General features: G+C 37.7%; 1 protein-coding gene across 5 annotated transcripts in view; it reads right to left on the bottom strand.

Annotated features, from left to right (window-relative positions):
• Window positions 1-19,602, bottom strand: part of QKI (QKI, KH domain containing RNA binding) — a 153,052-nt gene that overhangs the window by 38,473 nt on the left and 94,977 nt on the right. For all 5 annotated transcript variants that reach the window (XM_052645509.1, XM_052645510.1, XM_052645513.1 and 2 more), the window contains exon 4: window positions 1,585-1,728. In XM_052645509.1, coding sequence (XP_052501469.1) covers window positions 1,585-1,728 — 144 coding nt within the window. The remainder of the gene's footprint in view (window positions 1-1,584; window positions 1,729-19,602) is intronic.

The raw sequence follows: 19,602 nt of genomic DNA, 5'->3' as shown, positions 1-19,602 counted from the left end.
TAACTCACTGGTTACCCTGCTTCCAGAGGAGTGATGTGTCCAATCACTGATTATCTTTATACAGTTTTTTCAAACAAACACAAAAAATCACTCTTACTGATTTCTGAAAATCAATTGAGTGGGTTAAGACTAAAAGTGAAAAGAGAGATTTATTTTAACTGGGTTGGCAAGAATTTGTCTTCAAGAAATACAGTGGAGGCAGATTTACATCAATAGTTCTTTTCTGCTAAGGATGACCTAAGTCCCCAAAGAGGAGCACAATCAGGGCCCTGATCAATAGTCCTTATCTGTCAATGAAGATGATTTGATTTCCACAAAATGTTACACTGTATTTATAAAAGTACATCGAAGATCTCAAGAATCTAAAGGAGGTATATAGTTCAGATTAATGGAAATGAGATTGAACAACTAATTAACTGTACCTATGATAAGAAGAACATCTTTAGTAGAAATTTCGTAGTAACACATTAAGACTTGCCAGGCTGGTTACACTGTATATAACTGAAGAAATGACTTTTCTCTAGTTATGTATGGCTTATTTTGTGATTGAAGAAACAAAACAGACTAAAACAAACTAATTATTCAAATCAAAGAAACATTTGAAATAAAAACAACAGTATTATCCAGGATAAACAGTTTTGTAAGGTAAAGTACTACAACTCTACAGATTAAGTGTGATCATCTCAAAACCCCTATTACAATACTTTTGCAGTGAAATTAAAAAATGCTAAAGCTTGTCTGAGTTCCTGTGCTTCCTGGGAGAAGGGGGTGGGGTGGGGGTGGGTATTGGGTGGTGGGAAGGTAAGGCTGTTTTGAAATCCCAATTTGAATTTAAAAGGTTTGAACTCTGAACAGTAAGTTATGTGTGGTGTTATGTAAACTGACGGAAACATATTCAAATTATCAAAATTAGAAAAATTACAATCAAGTCACAAGGAATATAGGTACAAGGATACTGGAATTTCCCAGGCAAGAACACTGGAGTAGGTTGCCATTCCCTACTCTAGGGGATATTCCTGATCGGACCCAGGGATGGAATCCGGGTCTCTCGTGTCTCCTGCATTGTTAAGTGAGTTCTTTACCACTGTGCCACCTGGGAAGCCCACGGAATCCATAGGCAACACAAACAATGCACTCCTACTAACACAGATCACCCAACAGAAGTATTAACTCGTACAGACTTCGTGTACACTCGCTTCTTGCTTGCAATGAGAAAACTGATCTAAAAGAGAGACAAAGCTTTCATCAGCCCTACCTGATGATGGACCTACATTTTTACCCTGTAACAGAGTGATGCAAAGGTAACCACACTTTTGAAAAACAGGCCACTGATTCGGTTTGCTCCATTCACATTTCCTTCACAAAAAAATTAACAGGGAGCAGACTTTCCCATTTAAGAAATGTAGCAGTGTCTGTCTCTTATTCTATAGCAAATGACTTATAAATTATTTTTATATTTTGTGCTTAAATAAAATTCTGAACAAATAATAACCTACTCTTTATTAACATAAACATTATAATAACTTAAAAATTCACTAAAAAAGATCTTGGGCCTAAATCTAAGATTTGGAAATTATTACTTACTGCAGGTACCAGTAATTTCTTCACTTCCTCAACGGCTCTCTTCAGTTTGATCTCTGCTCTGTTTTGAGCATCTTCCACAGTGATCAGTACATGTAAATCTTCATTGAGATGCTCCCAATTAGGCTTGCCTCGATTTTGCTCCTCCTAAAAAATTTACAAAGCACACGATTACAAAATTTTCTTTTCAAAGAGACAGCACATCTTTCCATCCATAATAATGACCTGCTGCAATCATTAAGCTACGCTTGCATTGTTTTGCTATGAGTAAATGAAAGGTCACTGAGGTAAATTTAGGCAAGTTCACCTGACAAGGCCATGTGGCTAGTAACTTGCCAAATTTAGGAACTGAATCAACATCTTCATTCTCAAATTCAGTGGTTTTCCCATTTTGTTGCAACTGCTTTTAGTAACACTGGCTGAATTTAAGAACAGGAAAAGTATTTTGCCAACAGACATTATTGTGTAGACAAATGCCATTTGTTTTAAGCATTTCAAGTAGTGATTATGGAACCATTTCATTATAAAATAATAACAAGGAATAAATGTGATGATACTTTTAACTGTAGTTCTATCAGACCTTACTTTAAAAACAGTGAGCTGTACAGTCACTCTTTTAACTATACCATCATAAACACTAGTTTTAGCAGAGAACATCTATATTTCATTTCCCCGGTGTCTTCAGATGACCAAGTGATCCCCAGGTGGAAAACACTGTCAAGCTACAGGAAAGATTGGCCATACTTCCCTTTCAGCTAAAATATAATCATTTCAGAATTGCTTCTTGCCTTAAGCTTTAGAGATAATATACAAATATATTTGTAAGTATTTCATAAATATAACTTTATTAATTAAAAACAATAACAATGTGAATATCAAAATGGTATAAATGAATGCATATGGTTCAGTGCAATGTACTACACACAGACAATGAACAATACCTTTTTTGAAGTTTCATCTTTAAGTATTCTATTTACTGAATTGTGAATACTATTAACTGAATTCTTCCAATCAAAGAAAAATAAACTGTTTATTAAAAACAAACAGTTTTCTACCATAACTCACATGTTTGCAGAGGCCATGCCAGGGAAAAGAAATATATGCAACTCAGACAATAAGGATAAAAATGAGTTCTTAAAAGTTTATGCTTCTCTTTGTTTTCTATTACTATTGTTGCGTGTGAAAACGCACCCAAATGTTGTGAGCGGAAATGGGAAACCAAGCAAAGCACACCAGCCTGTGGTCGGCCCCCTGTGTGTCCCCAAGGAGTGAATTCAAGGAGACAGTGCAGCTCGCTCACCAGGCACCGAAAGTACTCAGGGCTTCAAGGGGAATAGCAAGAGTTGATGTCTGTCAGACACCACGCAACCTTTGAGTTTACAATATTTGTCTTTATCAATATTAGACCATGCTACATTCCTTTTGATGATGTCTTGTCTTTGCAATGCTAAGTTTTTAGTGGTTGCTGTAATAAAAAGCCATGTCCATGCAAAATCAGTGTGGAACAGGAAGAGGGTGGTAGTGTCCAGTTTGAGAATCTGAACAGTATCCAAGAGATAAACAAATACAATAATAAATAATGTGGTTGTTTATAAACAGAATTTAAACAAAAATTTCAATTTAAGTTGTTTTGCTAAACTAAGCTATTTGGAAGTAACCATTTAAAAATGGGAAGAAAAACTCTTCAGCATTTCTTTTTGCCAAGGGGACACCATGAAAAACTGAGAGACTCAAGGAGTCAGTGAGTCAAGGAACTGGGCACCTCGCGGCTATCCGTGTGGGACTGGGCACCTCGCGGCTATCCGTGTGGGACTGGGCACCTCGCGGCTATCTGTGTGCCAAATACAAAGTGTGCAGACATACCTCTACTGTAACAATAAAAAGCAATTTTAAAATCCAGAGTTTAATTTTTATGTTGAAAAACACTGACAATATCGTCTCACTGAAACTTATATCTGATCAATTTTTTCTATAAAAAGTTAAATAAAACTTTTTATAGAAGTTTTTATAGAAGTGATCAAGTTCTGTGTGTTTATGTTTTAATGAACCTAAAAGCATCTCCACATCCATACAATAAGGAATGTCTGCTTTGGGCCAAGATAAAGTAACATCAACAAGATTCACTCTCATGTCAAAAAACCACCCAAGAGGAGGAGGATAGTGAGGTTGAGGATGGGAAGCCAAGGCAGGAAGGCCCACGATTGTCCAGGCTTCCTGGCCTGGGAAGCTCAAGGCTGCAGCCCTGGGAAGGGTGCCAGCCTGCCTCTCTGAGTGGAGAAGACTAACCTCCGAGACCCGGGAGGGCACAGCAGCTAGAGCTCACCTAAACCAGTACTGGAAAAAGGAGCTGCACAGAGAGCGGAGGGCCTCCCTAGTGGCACAGACAGTAAAGAGTCTGCCTGCAGTGCAGGAGACCTGGGTTCGATCCCTGGGTTGGGAAGATGCCCTGGAAAAGGGAACGGCTACCCACTCCAGGATTCTGGGCCTGGAAAGTTCCATAAACAGAGGAGCCTGGCAGGCTAAAGTCCATGGGGTCACAAACAGTTGGATCTGACTGAGCGACTTTCACTTCACTTTGAGAGTGGAGATCTGCACAAGTATTCAACTGAACACTGCTCGGCACATATGTGGGAGGAAATACCAGAGACCAGAGAAAGAACCAATCAAGGGATTCAAGGTAGAAAACTTTATGAAACACAAGACACTGGGACAAGTACACAGAGGTCTTGCCTCAGGAGTGGAAAATAATTAGTCAGCTGTCTGAGCAGTACCGTGCCAGCAGTGCCTAAATAAATACTCAAAGCAAGACCTAAAAGGATCCAACTGTCTCCAATTTAACTGTGTCCTAGAACAAAGTCCAAAAACAGGTATAGGAATATGAAATATCCACCCAACAAGGTAAAATCCACACTGTGTGAGCTTAGTCACTCAGTTGTGTCCAATTCTCTTGTGACTTCATTGACTACAGCCCGCCCGGCTCCTCTGTCCATGGGATTCTCCAGGCAAGAACACTGGGGTGGGTTGCTTTCCTTCTCCAGGGGACGTTCTTGACCCAGAGATTGAACCTGCATCTTCTATGGCTCCTGCATTGGCAGGCGAATTCTCCACCAATGAGCCACATGGGAAACCCTAAAATTCACACTATGTGGCATCTTATTGGAAATTAACAGGCAAAGGAAGAGAAAAAGGATACATATAAGAAAAAAAAAAAAACCCCACCTAGGACTGACATAATGTTATAATTAGTAGACAAAGACACTAAAAAAGCATATCTATGTGTGTATTATTAATGTATACAGATATGAATACAAGAACAACTGAGGAACACTTATAATCCAAAATATTTTAGAAAGGTCTAAGAATGAAAACTACATTTGGTAAATGATACTCTTAGTAAATTCAACAATTTAAGTACCAGTTAAAACTATAAAAATAAAAGAAAGTTATACTTATCCTAATGTTTCTTATGGTTTCTAAAACACTAAGAGACAAAAAACGTGAAACTAATGGAGTTGTGTACTTTCACTCCTAAAATTCTTCTGAAACACTGTAGAGTTTTAAATGCATGAACTAACTTATAAGAAAGAAGAAAATGGGAAAGGAAACAATTTGGAAACTATATTAGAAAGCAGATGGCTAAGTAGTCAGGGTCTTAGCGGACCCAGGCCAAGAAGAAATTCACTTAATACTCTTAGCGCCTCCATGAAGCCTCAGGAAATCGGCAGTGGTGGAAGTGGTGTAAGGGTGGAGCTGAGACTGGAAAACTGGCTAACTTCTCATTAAGGAACAGCTCAATCTCCACATCCCCATTCCTTAAATAGCTGGCAATCCAGCACTTCCTAATTTCTAGCTGCAGACTAGAAATGTATCCCTAAAGAGTTCCATATTCTGGAACTGGGTTTTGAGGGGCAGGTAACAGGACCCTTGAGAACACTGAAGGCTCAGGTGTCTAGCCCTCTCTCACTCTACCCCAGCCCGCACACTGAGGGCCAGAGACAGAAGGTTTCTCTGGGAAGCATGGCCAACCCAACTACAGAAGCTGCCTGGAGAAAGCCATCACTGGGCAAGGAGAAAAACTCAAAAGTCCTCGGAGTTAAGGAAAGACACTGCATCCTGGAAACAAGTAAAAAATGCTAATAAAGGAATTCAAAACATAAAAAGGAATTCTTGAAACTTAAATATGACAGTAGAAACTAACAAAAAAAACACATGACAGAGGTGCTTAAAGATAAAAGGTGAATTTTCTTTCCAAGTAAAGAGTAAAGACAGAGGTGGAAAATGGCTGGAAATAACAGAAAGATTAGGGAACTAACACGAGAGGTCACAATAATGAATGGCTGATGTCTCACCATGAAAAAAGAAAAAGGAAGCAGAAGGGAGAAAAATCATCAACATAATACATATTTTAAAACAGAACTGATAACAGTTTCCAAATGTAAAGGGCCCAATAACTTCTCATCACAATGAAAAAGTGAGATCAAAACAAAACAACAACAAAAAATCAACTCGGGGTAAGGTGAGCACAAAATGCAGCAGTAGAGAATGAATGCCGAAAGGATCTCTTTAAACAGCAGGAAGTGCCTGTGAGCAGTGGTGGCTGTTAGAAAGGAGAGAAGGTATTTTCTACATCAGGCTTTATAGAATCGCATACTTTTAATCCATGAACATATTAAACTCATTTTTAAAGAGGTTTTAAGATTATTCTATGCAGAAGCCACCTTTATACAATTGTAATCCATTCTAACTCAGGAAGAGTGAAGTAAATTCTGTCAACAGTGAATTTGAGCCAAGTCATTATTCAATACAAATATAATTTCTCTTTCTGTTTCTCAAACAGATAACAAAGGCAATCTGGGATTGGCAAGTCAATAAAAGATAACCATAAAGGTTCTCTTTCACTATAGCAAACAAGAGAGAAAGTAAAATTACAGTGTCTACTCCTATACCCTAGTGTACCTGTAGTTAAGAATCCACTCCCTAAATCTCTCACTTTCGTAATTTGGGACCAAAAAAAGGGATGCAATGAAGCAGAGAGGACTGATGGCAAAATGGAGATACACCAAAGGTGGTGTATCTCTTAGAAACTGTGGTTGAGGCATTAATTTCTTTTTCCAGTCATATTTTAATCGTATTTCAGGAATAAACAGCTGAGAAACTGATGTGGAAAAAATAGCTCATTGAAAATTATCATAACTGTTTTATACTCACCCAAAGAATTTCATATAACTTGCCACCAAATCTTCAGCAATTTACAACAACATGGCATTTTATGTATCCACATATTCCCAAATTTATACTTCCAGTACATTCCTTACTTCTAGACCTCCAAATTCAACTGCCCGCTGACAAGTGTATGTCAGTGTCTGTAAAGCACTCAACATGTCCAGCTCATTCTCTTCTCCAAACTAGTCCACAGTTACATCTCAGCTATTATTGATCCTGAATGAGCTTTCTGAGTTCAGTGTGAATTTTTACTACTTCAGAACAAAGACCAACTAACTGGTTTTGTGGGAAGTCTGAAACACAGTTACAAGCTTCCTTTGGTCCTGACAGAGAGCTGCTGTGCCTTCACCCGTGCACTCCAATCCACACTAACTTCAGGCACCATTTCCTGATTACATTTTCTCCAGGTTGTCAACAAGCCGGCCTATTCACAAACACGGATTCTCATACCCACAAACTTTATGCCATTGATCACCCATGTCCAGAATGTTTTAATACTCACTTTCATCCTTTTTTATAGTACTACTCTACTTGTGTAGTACTATACCTGATAGTTATCTGTGCACCGTCTTGAGCTATTAGATTTACTAAAGTAAACAACTGAGCTTTTATTGTTGGTGAGCATCACTAAAATCATATTGTTTGCTCACAGTGCTTTGCTGTATTCGTTACTGCTGTGTCTGCCCAAATAAGGCTCCAGTTTCCCTTGACCATTTGTCTGTCTCTGGGCCTGCTTCTATTTGACCTCCTACTTAAGTAGCAAGCTAACATTTGAAAATCCTTACACCCCTAACTTTTATTCTTGGTCTCTTACTTTTCTTCTAGTCAAGTCACTCAGATTTTCTAAGATAATGTTCATGAGGTATGATTTTCATATCCAAGACAGCGCTTTTCCTTTATTCTATCAGTTCAATATTACCTTGTTACAACATATCAGAAGAATACCAAAAAAAAGGTCAGTCTTTTTGAAACTGCAAGACTCAATTTATACATCTTAATATAATACAGCAAAATGACAGCAAAGGCAAGTTATTTATAAACAATTACAATGTGTACAAATAAGAACAAAGCTCAAACCACTGATCCTGGTTTTTTTATTTAAGGTAGTCTGAAATGACAAGACAGCATTCAAGGAAATGGAATGCATCTTAATTTATACTGTAAATTAAAGTTCAGTAATCTATAAAACGATTCTATAATACCATTCGCACCTGACTATGAAGCTGACTGACACAATTATCAATAATACTTTATTATGGTTTATATTCTTGGCAAGTCTACTATCAAAAAATACATTTCAAGTAGCTCTGAGTCTCTCATGTGATGACAAAGAAATTCAGGAATGAAAACGATGATGATACTACCTACCTTCCTGCTTGCCAAGTGCCACACTGAGCAAAACAAACATGTCCCCTCACTCAGTCTTCCCAGCAGTCCTGAGAGTGCGGTCCCAGTCCCCTCCCTCCCTCACAGGTCGGGAGGAAGTTAAGGTGGAAAGGCCTGCCCCAGCCACACACAGACACAGGCTCTACAGGGAGAGCTTCAGAGCCTGCTACACCTCCTAGAGTGTGATAGCACCTACACGAGAGCCCTAAAACTAGGTAAACGGCCTTAAAACAGCACCACAAATTAGGGAAAGAGTCATAAATTAGTGAAAGACACAGAACACTGAAGTCTTGACAGTTAAGAATCTTTCCTACTCTTACCATTTTACCTTTAAACATTTGGGTGGGGGGGCATGTATTTTAAGCACAACTTGTTCTCACAGAATTTTAGAGCTGGTAGAGAATTTGGATGCAGATAAAGAAACAGGTTAACAGAGATGACTTGGTAAATGTATTTCATGTTCTTCCCCCCTAATTCCAAGTCATATGCTCTTTCTCCATCAATGAATTCCTGATTGAGTCACACACAGTATCAATAGCAGAGAATACCTGGTAAAACAGATTTCTTACACCGAAACAAATACGCTTTTCTCCTAGAAGAGAGAAATGCCTACCAAATTTCAACGACACAAATACACAAAAATGATAAACCTGTGGCCACTTACACAGAATTCTTCTAATCATTACAGTTTTCAATAGAGGAAGATGAAAATTTGGTCTTAATATACAATGCACACATATACACCCAATGTCATTCCTAAGTAAGGGCTGATTAAATCACCGTCGTGAAATAAGCTTTAAGCATTTCACTTGCTGTATACAGTGATATAAAAATATTCAGTAAAAAAAATTCCTCCAAACCTGAGAAACTACTTTTGTTTTTGATTAAAAACAAAACCAAAAACAAAAACCTCAGAGTCACTGACCTCTGAAATTTAAAATTATGCTCTAACTACAATATCTGTTTGAACAACAAAGTAATCGTATATCATGAAGCATCAGAACACAATAATTGCCCCAACCCCTGCTGACAGACTCTTTTAATTATACATTCATAGTCAGGCAAATGAGCACAAGACTTCTCTCCCTACTGCGCTCTTAATATGGAAGTTCATACCCAAAATCTCCTAGAAAGGAACTCTGGAAAGTGCTTTGTATTTAAACAAATCAAGGTTTCAATAACCCATTTATGAATAATCCATTTTAAGCCAAGTGATAAAGCCTAACAGATAACTATCTCCAGTCGTACATAAAATCTTAAATCATTTAAGAGATGTACACTGAGGAACATTTATTGACGTATATTATATATAATTGCTCACTGACTCACTCCGGTTATAAAGTTGACTTCAAGAAAATTTTTAACTTGAGTCAAACAGGAATCATGTTCTCAAAGCAAGTTATTTTCTAATAATATATAGAGATTAGAATACTTTTATTCAGTTTGTTGAAATCATTATCTAGGAATGTCTTTATAGGCAGTAGGTATTCTAAAAAGGCTTTATTAAATTTAGCATAGTGAAACAACTTGCTAAATTCAAAAAAGTGTCAGGTTAAGTAAGTCCTCATTCCAATTCTCATATATTAATTCCTCTAATTTAACTGTAATTACCGTGTGTCAAGACCAAACTTAAGTATCACTAGTTATGGCCAAGTAATACCAGTCTGTCCCCATCATGACCAAAATCAGTAAACTTTCACTAGAGCTGAGCTGTTTATAGTATCCATGCCCATTTGGAAAGCTAAATATGATCTTGATGATGCCACAGGTCAGGCTGAAAAGACTGAACTAAACATATACAAACAGTTTCTTACAGAAGGACAAAAATGACCAGGTGATTTTTAATTTCATTTTCCCCAAGTTTAAATATCAGTGGCTGCCTAATGCTTAAAAAAAGAGACTCTGAGGAACTGGCTGGAAATCCTTTTGGAAACTTTGGGCTACGTTTCTGCTGCTAACGATCACTCACATACAAGTAGTTACTGTCCATGGAGGCATGAAATGCTTCCACACAGCATTAATAGAAGCCTTTCACTATTCACATGTGAAACCTTGTACTGGATTTATTCTTTCCCCCATCTAGCAGACATAAAGATTATTAAAGGCATAGAAAAACCACCATTTGTCTTAAAATGTGATGTTTTAAATTGAAGTATTTACTTATTGACAGCAAATCAAGGAAAGAAGATTAAAAGTTAAAGATTACCATTTCTACTCATATCCATTTTATTTCCAAAATCGGCAAAAACTCAATTTCAGAAATTGCCTTTGAATGAAAAATTTTCCAGGTCCTCTCAGACAAAATGGGAGTATAGGAAACATCTTATCATTTGTTCTTTTGACTGAAGTCTTACTATCAGTTCAGTCGCTCAGTCGTGTTTGACTCTTTGCGACCCCATGGACTGCAGCACGCCAGGCCTCCCTGTTCATCACCAACTCCCAGAGTTTACCCAAACGCATGTCCATGGAGTTGGTGATGCCATCCAACCACCTCATCCTCTGCCGTCCCCTTCTCCTCCCGCCTTCAACATGTCAAGTCTTATGTATATTACTATCTAAAAAGCTCCAAGAAATCTGGAATCAGACTCTACTCCTATCTCTGAGCGCTGACCATAATAAGTGCCGCATAACTACTCAATATCAAACCAAGCTCACGGAGCAAGCATGATACAAAAATGCAGTCATAGCTAATATTATTATGATGAAAAATAATATATATAGTGCTTTGTAGTGAGCATTTTATATCCATAAAGTTAAAAAACTTTTTAAACCTTAGTAGAGGTAGTAGATATTATTATAATACCTGTTTCTCACTTGAAAATGACATAAACTAAAGGGCAGAAATCTGACTTACTCAATGTCACTCGGCTAAACTTCTCATTATACACTTCTGCCCTAAAGATTTTACAACTAACAGTATATTAAGAAGACAAGAAAGGTTAACAACTGTAATATTTAAAGAACAATGAAAAAATATTAAAATTATTTCACACAAAACTGTAACAAGAAACAAGATGAACATTTTGATAAAACTACCCACAGGATAACTTGCTGCCCTAAGCAAAGATCATTCCCAGGTCTGTGCTGGACGATCGCTCTAAGGACACAGCGAGTGAGTGGCAACACCTGGTTCCCTATCACAAGGCTTCTGTTTCCTGAGGGAAAATATTCAGAAAGTAAATTCTACAGATATTCAAAACAAAACAATTATTTGTTTAGCAGTGATAGTATCAGTTGCTCAGCCGTGTCTGACTTTGCAACCCCATGAACTGTAGTCCACCAGGTTGCTCTGCCCACGGAACTATCAAGGTAAGAATACTGGAGTGGGTTGCCATTCCCTTTTCCAGGGCATCTTTCCGACCCAGGGATCAAATCCAGGTTTCGTGCATTGCAGGCAGAGTCTTTACCGTCCTAGCCACCAGGGAAGCCTCTTATTTGTTTAGAATATTACTTTAAAATATGATTTTTATATCCATTTGATGATATTCCTAGGAATTCATGATATTACCTTTAATCTTGGGCAAAATATTTGAACCTTGGTCTCCTCATCTATAAAACAGAGGTAAGTTTAACTGTGTTATGTTTGTACAGCACATAGAATAGTTGCCAGCTTTTCCTAAGTGATGTTACCATGGTATGAACAGGTTGCTATTTAAAATCAAAGAGTAAAATAAAAAGTGAAAAAAATAATAAAATCAAAGAGTAATAGAAAATTACAGGAAATGACCTAGGAATATGGAGTAGGGGTGACTGAACAATAGCAAATAAAATAGCATGACTAAAGTTATAATTAAAAAAAAAAAAACTGAAAAAAAACTTTTGGGGATAAAGAGTACTAGCTTAAGAAAATTAATTCTGTCAATAAAAATATATTAAACATATTAAATAAAACATGAGATTGTTTCAAAATACAGTTTTTAGGATAAAAAAGCTTAATAAAGGTCCAGCTGTAATCTCTGGGGTTGCAGACTGGAGAAGAGCTCAGCTGATCACAGGGCTGGACTGCCTTCTGTGTAAGCTTTAGATTTGAAACAACGTCTAAAGGAGGACGACCCAGTTTCCCCAGAAATAGGAATAAGCCATGATTTGTCCACCAGCTCTATACAAAGAGACTAATAGCAGTAAGTTAATTTTTTAACAAAAATTAAATAACTGGAAGAGTAAGTTCAAATACTACTTCTTTAGTAATATTTTCCTAAGTCACTCCCTCTATTAGAATTCATCTCCTGCACTTTGCTTCCTTCCATAGAACTTTATGGGTTTATATAATAATACTTAATGTTGTAATACAGTCCTCTGCATCCAATATAAAGTAATAAGCCTCAAGAGAGCAAGACAGGTGTCTTTTTAAAAAATTTATGCACAATGTATCGGTGATGTTTTCCAGTTGCTAAGTCATGTGCAACTCTTTCTGACCCCGTGGCCAGGCTTCCCTGTCCTTCACTATCTCCAGAGTTCGCTCAAATTCATATCCATTGAGTCAGGAATGCATCCAACCGTCTCATCCTCTGTCGTCCCCTTCTCCTGCCCAGTGCATTTTTAAATGCCTAAATAAGAGTCTGGTATTTAAGCAGTAGCTTAATATTTTTCTGTTCTTACACCTTTGCACAGATATGAATTTGTACCTCTTTTATGATAGTTTTAATCAGGTCTCTCAAATATTCAATGAACATGAATTTGAGCAAACTCTGGGAGATAGTGGAGGACAGAGGAGCCTGACATGCTGTAGTCTATGAGGTCACAAACAGTTGAATATGACTCAGCCACTGAACAGCAACTCCTCCTCAAATATTTATCTGCATTTGTCTTATTTTATATGTATATATATTCTATAAACTAAATGCTGTATCACATACAAACATACTACTAGTTTCTCAACATATATGCATGCTACCATAATAAACACAATACAAAGTCATTTAAAGTACATTATTAAATTCATACTAGGCTTGTTTACCATGATTGTGTCTTTTCTTTACTCAACACATGCTAAACTACTGTTCGTCTGTATTAGTAAGTCACTTCCCTAACATATCAGGCAAAAGGTTTTGTATATAGTAATACGCATTGAAGAAGCTTCCCTGGTGGCTCAGCGGTAAAAAGTCCACCTGCCAACGCAGGAGACATGGGTTCAATCCCTGGGTCGGGATTCCCTGGAGAAGGAAATGGCAATCACTCCAGTATTCTTACCTGGAAAATGGCACGGAGGGCCTGCAGGGCTACAGTCCATGGAGTTGTGTCCAACTAGTTAGACATAACTCGGCAACTAAACAACAACAAGAAGCACTGCAGAAATGTCTGGAATAAAACATTCTCTACCCACAGAAGTGAACAAGGCACATAATACAGTGAGGAGAGAACACAGCTTGAATGCAAGCCTTACTTCAGGACCGTATTTCAGTTATCTCAGTAATAACCTGGACTAACTCACTCATACATCCACTGATTTTTTCAATAAATACTTACTAAGTTTTTCTACTACACAGAAGATACTTTCCTAGTGCACAGGCAACTGGACAAACATGCTCACCCTTGAAAAGCTTAGAAGCTAGCAAAGAAGAAAGGCATGAAATAAGTAGTAACACAGTAACTACTTACCACCGAGACGAGTAACAGGCGTCACAGCGCACCATGCTACAGAAGTGGAAAGAAGCATGACTGAGCTAGGGTGTGCGATAACCATGTCAGGAAACTTTATTTCCTCATTTGTAAAGGTTACAGGGCTGCTAGGACTGAATGAGAAAACGATGGTGAAGGCAGTGACTAGCTCACAGCACCTCATACTTCTGCTGTACAACTCCCACTATCCCTATTCCTTCCCTAAGTCTTCTTAAAGATGGCTTTTCAGATAACAGGGATTTCCCTTAACTCCACTGCAGGACTTCCTTCCTGATATTATGTTAACATAAACAACCTTCAGGGAAGAAACAGTTCCTCAATTACAAAAGACTCTAAATTAAAGTCACAGTAAAAAAAAAAAAAAAGAAAGAAAGAAAGAAAAAAACAAGTAATAAATTAGGAATCAACAAACAATTCCTCCTATATTTTAGACAATTTAAAAAAATAGGTACCCACCCTCAAATACCTGGAATATCATAATTCTTTTCTGGGTAGTTACTGTCACCCTTGAAAAGTTCTGGAATTAAGATCAGAATTAGTAAATAAAACCCATGGTTATGAGTCTGTGTGTTTAACCAAAATGTGTGTAAATTTAACATTATTTAGTATATTTAAGTATCTTAAGGTTATCTTTCTTATTTCAACTAAAATAAACATAGACAGGAACCCACCACACATCTCAGAAATTATTGTAAGGATGTGCTGGAAACATCTACGTTTTTAAAAAGCTCTATAAACACTTCTAATACACAGCCAGGTATAATTACTGTGAAATGCATACTTCTGCACTTCTTGGCTAATAATTTGGATGATATAATGTCTGATGATGATGAAAAAAACAATACTGAATTGTCCAAATAGCTAAAGTATTATGAGCAGAGTTCTTTTTCTTTTCCTTGTATTTTCGAAGTGTATTCTTTCACACACCTATACTTCTCAGTGGATAAAAAGCAAGTTAACTTCACTTAATTGAAAGTGAAAGTTGCTCAGTCCTGTCTGACTCTGCGGCCGCATGGACTATAGCCCACCAGGCTCCTCTGTCCATGGAGGTCTCCAAGTCCAGAATACTGGAGGAGTGGGTAGTCGCTCCCTTCTCCAGGGGATCTTCCTAACCCAGGGATTGAACCCAGGTCTCCCACGTTGCAGGCGGATTCTTTATGTCTGAGTCACTAGAGAAGTCCGGGGTAGTCACTTAACTGAAAGAACCAGGTGAATCCAGGGTTTCATGTTCCTCCCACATTATATTGCCTATCACTCCAAATCTATAAAAATCCAAGACTCTTCTTATAATCTTTATTAAAATTTGGTTAACAAAATATAAGAAGTGACATCTTTCTTATAATCCTTTAGTATAACTTCATTAACAAGATATAACCATAAAAGTCATACAGCTCATTAGTACAGAACAAAATTTTCCTTTTAAAGATACTGAATAACTTTCACTTCCTGTGGGTACTTCTGAAATATAACCAACCCAGAGTAAGACTGTGACATGTCAAAGATGTTTAATAAATTAAAAACATCGTAACTATTCTTCAATGATGTTGTTAGCCTGATTTCAATGGGTTTCAATAGAGTATGAATATAAGTATGAACACAATTAACAGAACAGAACACCACTTCAAACATTTGCATCTAATAGGTGGTGAAAGTCAAAGTGTTAGTCACTCAGTCATGTCCGACTCTTTTGTGACTCAATGGGCTGCAGCCTAACAGGCTCCTCTGTCCATGGGATTCTCCAGGCAAGAATACTGCAGTGAGTAGCCATTGCCTTTTCCAGGGGATCTTCCCAACCCAGGGATCGAACCAGGGTCTCCCACATTGCAGGCAGATTATTTACTATCTGAGCTACAAGGGAAGCCCAAGGTGGTGGTCAAGCTAAAAGAGGGTCAGTTTTAAAACTGTCTCTTACCTTCTTTTTTCATTCAATAGGGATTTTACTAGGCAAAAATAATAACATGAATGCTTTCCTTCAATAATTACAATTATGCAGCCAACATTTTTAATTTCCCTAAAAACGTTCTTAAAAATCTCGAGCTTTTGCCAACTAAAACCTGGCCTGTTACACAGAAGATTTTTCAGCACTGCAAATCACTTTTCATATATTTCACACATTATCCAGTGTTATAATCAGTGCTCAATGATTTTATTGTTATTATTATAATTTGTGCTAATTACCTAATTCAATTTTATCACCCAAAAAAGGAATAATCTCTTAGTAGAACAAAAAATAAAAAAATAAATATAAGTTCAGATGCTTTGTTTTCTTATTTGAAATCATTTCAAACATGCTCAAGTTTCAGAGATATGGAACTAAGTGAAATTCTTATATTCCTCTCCCTGTTATCAATTGACATCTATATAAGTGTATAATCAAATACTATCTTCAAAAATCTTAACAGCTTTAAAATATGTTCCATCAGAATAAAAGCAAAAATAAACAAATGGGACTCAATTAAACCTACAATCTTTTGTTAAGCAAAGGAAACCATAAACAAAATGAAAAGACAACCTATGGAACGGAAGAAAATATTCAAAAATAATGTGACCAACCAGGGCTTAATTTCCAAAATATACAAACAGCTCATACAGCTTAATATAAAAAGAAAAAATCCAAACCAAACAACCGAATCACAAGATGGGCAGGAGCCCTATATTGACATTTCTCCAAAGAAGACAACGAGATGGCCAACAGGCACATGAAAAGACGCTCAGCATCAGTAATTATTAGAGAAACACAAATCAAAACTTTAAGGAGCTATCACCTCACACCGGTCAAAATAGCCATCACCAAAAAGACTACAAGTAATAAATGCTGGAGAGGATAGGATGAGCAGAAAAGACAGGCCTCCTAGTGTTGGTGGGAATGTAAACTGGAGCAGTCACCATGAGAATATGGAGGTTCCTCAAAAATCTAAAAATAGTTATTATGTATCAAGCAACCCCACTTCTGAGCTTGTATCTTGAAAAGATGAAAACTCTAATTTGAAAGGATACATGCACCCCAATGTTCATACCAGCACTATTTATAATACCCAAGACATGGAAGCAACTTAAATGTCCATCAACAGATGAATGGATAAAGATGTGGGATACACACACTCACAAATATTCAGTTTGGTCGCTCAGTCGTGTCCGACTCTTTGCGACCCCACAAATCACAGCACGCCAGGCCTCCCTGTCCATCACCAACTCCCGGAGTTCACCCAAACTCATATGCATTGAGTCGGTGATGCCATCCAGCCATCTCATCCTGTTATCTCCTTCTCCTGCCCTCAATCCCTCCCAGCATCAGAGTCTTCTCCAAAGAGTCAACTCTTCAGATGAGGTGGCCATAGTATTGGAGTTTCAGCCTCAGCATCAGTCCTTCCAGTGAATACCCAGGACTGATCTCCTTTAGGATGGACTGGTTGGATCTCCTTGCAGTCCAAGGGACTCTCAAGAGTCTTCTCCAGCACCACAGTTCAAAAGCAGCAATTCTTCAGCGCTCAGCTTTCTTCACAGTCCAACTCTCACATCCATACATGACCACAGGAAAAACCATACTGTTGACTAGATGGACCTTTGTTGGCAGCCATAGGAAAAGAATGCAGTGTTGCCATTTGCAGCAATATGGATGGATCCAAAAATCTCCATACTAAATGAAGTCAGACTGAGAAAGATAAATATTGTATGATATGACTTATACATGGAATTTTAAAAAAAAAGCTACAAGTGAACTTACTTACAAAACAAAAACAGACTCACAGACATAGAAAACACACTTATAGTTACCAAAGAAGAAAAGGGTGGGGAAGGAAAACATACCAACTACTATAAATAAAATAAGCAAGGACTGACTATGTAGCACAGGAGCTATATTCAACATCTTGCACTAAGCTATACTGGAAAAGAATCCGAAAAACAATCTGCTATAACTGAATCACTTTGCTGTACACCTGAAACTAACACAATATTGTAAATAAACAATACTTCAATTAAAATATACATATACATACATTTTTATATATATATATATGTTTCATTTGTGACCAAGGAAAGTATTTTCACTGAGCAAGGAAGAGTACACTACTTGTCCACTGATAATTAAACACAATAAAATGTGCTTGGACAAGACACCCAAGTCTACTCTCTTTCACAATATCCTTGGCTCCACTTCCTCTTAATTAAGGAATGGAGGTAATGGATGTTATGTATCATCTAAATGAAATATGAATGCAATGGAAAACATCTGCCCAGGCCTAAGACAGACTTTGTAACATCCATATGAAATCACTGCAATGCTTATGAATTAACAATTACTGCGGCTAAGTTTTGGAGAAGGCAACGGCAACCCACTCCAGTGTTCTTACCTGGAGAACCCCAGGGATGGAGGAGCCTGGCGGGCTGCCATCTATGGGGTCACACAGAGTTGGACACAACTGAAGCGACTTAGCAGCCGCAGCAGTGGCCAAGTTTGAGAACAAAGTTCAATTTAAATAATGTTAATAGCAATCATTATAATTGAGAAAACATCTTTTGGAAAGCGGTCACAGACTGAAGTAAAAGATCCAAAACTGTATGCAAACCTGACTCTGTCTCTTGTGTCCTCTCTCCACTAGGCCGCACCGGAAGCATCAAGGAGCCCTTTTTCTCTTCTTAGTGACAGTCGCTCAGTTGTGTCCCTCTGCGACCCCATGGACTGCACAGTCTGCGGATTCTCCAGGCTGGAATACTGGAGTGGGTTGCCATCCCTCCTGCAGGGGATCTTCCCAACACAGGGATCCAACCCAGGTCTCCCACACAGCAGGCAAATTCTTTCCCAGCTGAGCCACCAGGGGTGCCCAAGGTTCCGTCTGTGTGAAGCTGCGTCAGAAGCGCTTTCATTCTGAACCTCTCTCGCAGTCCTAGTCATCAGACTGTTACTACCAGCAGGGTTTGAGAAGGCAACTCTGCATGTCTATGTATTTCATCTTTTCATTTCTACTGTGGGTTAGGTTTCTACTCAGGATTAGGACTCTTGCCCGACAAATCTTAACAGTACGTTTCATACTCAAATGTTTAGCTAGTGAAAAGTCTGGTGGAAAATGGGAGAGAAAATGCTGTGTTCAATAACATCAACTCTATCCAACAAAGGGAGTTCAGTTCAGCTAAGTTTATCTGTAGAGTAGAATACAAACCAAAGTCTGACGACTACTTTCACGCTAAGAGGAAGAATAAGTACTAAATAAATAAATAAATAAATGCACACAGTCATTATAAATGCAAGCTTCTACAAACACCTACTGGGAGAGGGTGCATCTGGGAGAGTTGGAAACAGCTGAATTGTTGCCACCTTCCCAGGCTTACCTCACTGAGTCTTGACAAAATACAAAATTGACGTCCTATGAAAAAAATGTATTTACAAATTGATTTACCTTTACCTTCTCTGAAAAAGTGTTTTTTCCTAACTGTTCCATGCTACAAGAACAACTGATTTTCTTTTCTGCGGTTAATAGAAGCTATGATACAACAAATGGAACCCTAAACCTCAAAGTTAGCAGCTCATGAACTGCAAACAATTGATATTCATGTACAGATCTAACCTTACTGTTAACAGTTAACAACCTGAATTTATATCCCTTGCTCATATCCTTTAAGGGCGAGAGCAACAGTAATAAAGACCTTCCTGCCACTAAAGTATAAGATACTCTATTCAACTAGTTTGCAATCATTTTGAAAAATATACCCAGGAAACCTCACAACTTTATAGGTCTGTAGGTACTCTAGTTAAGCCAACCAGCAAAACATTATTTCTATGCAAAACAGTATTTT

Source organism: Budorcas taxicolor, chromosome 9, assembly GCF_023091745.1.
Source record: "Budorcas taxicolor isolate Tak-1 chromosome 9, Takin1.1, whole genome shotgun sequence".
NCBI lineage: Eukaryota > Metazoa > Chordata > Mammalia > Artiodactyla > Bovidae > Budorcas > Budorcas taxicolor.
Note: the sequence above shows the minus strand (reverse complement) of the source record. Positions and strands in the feature narration are given on the sequence as shown.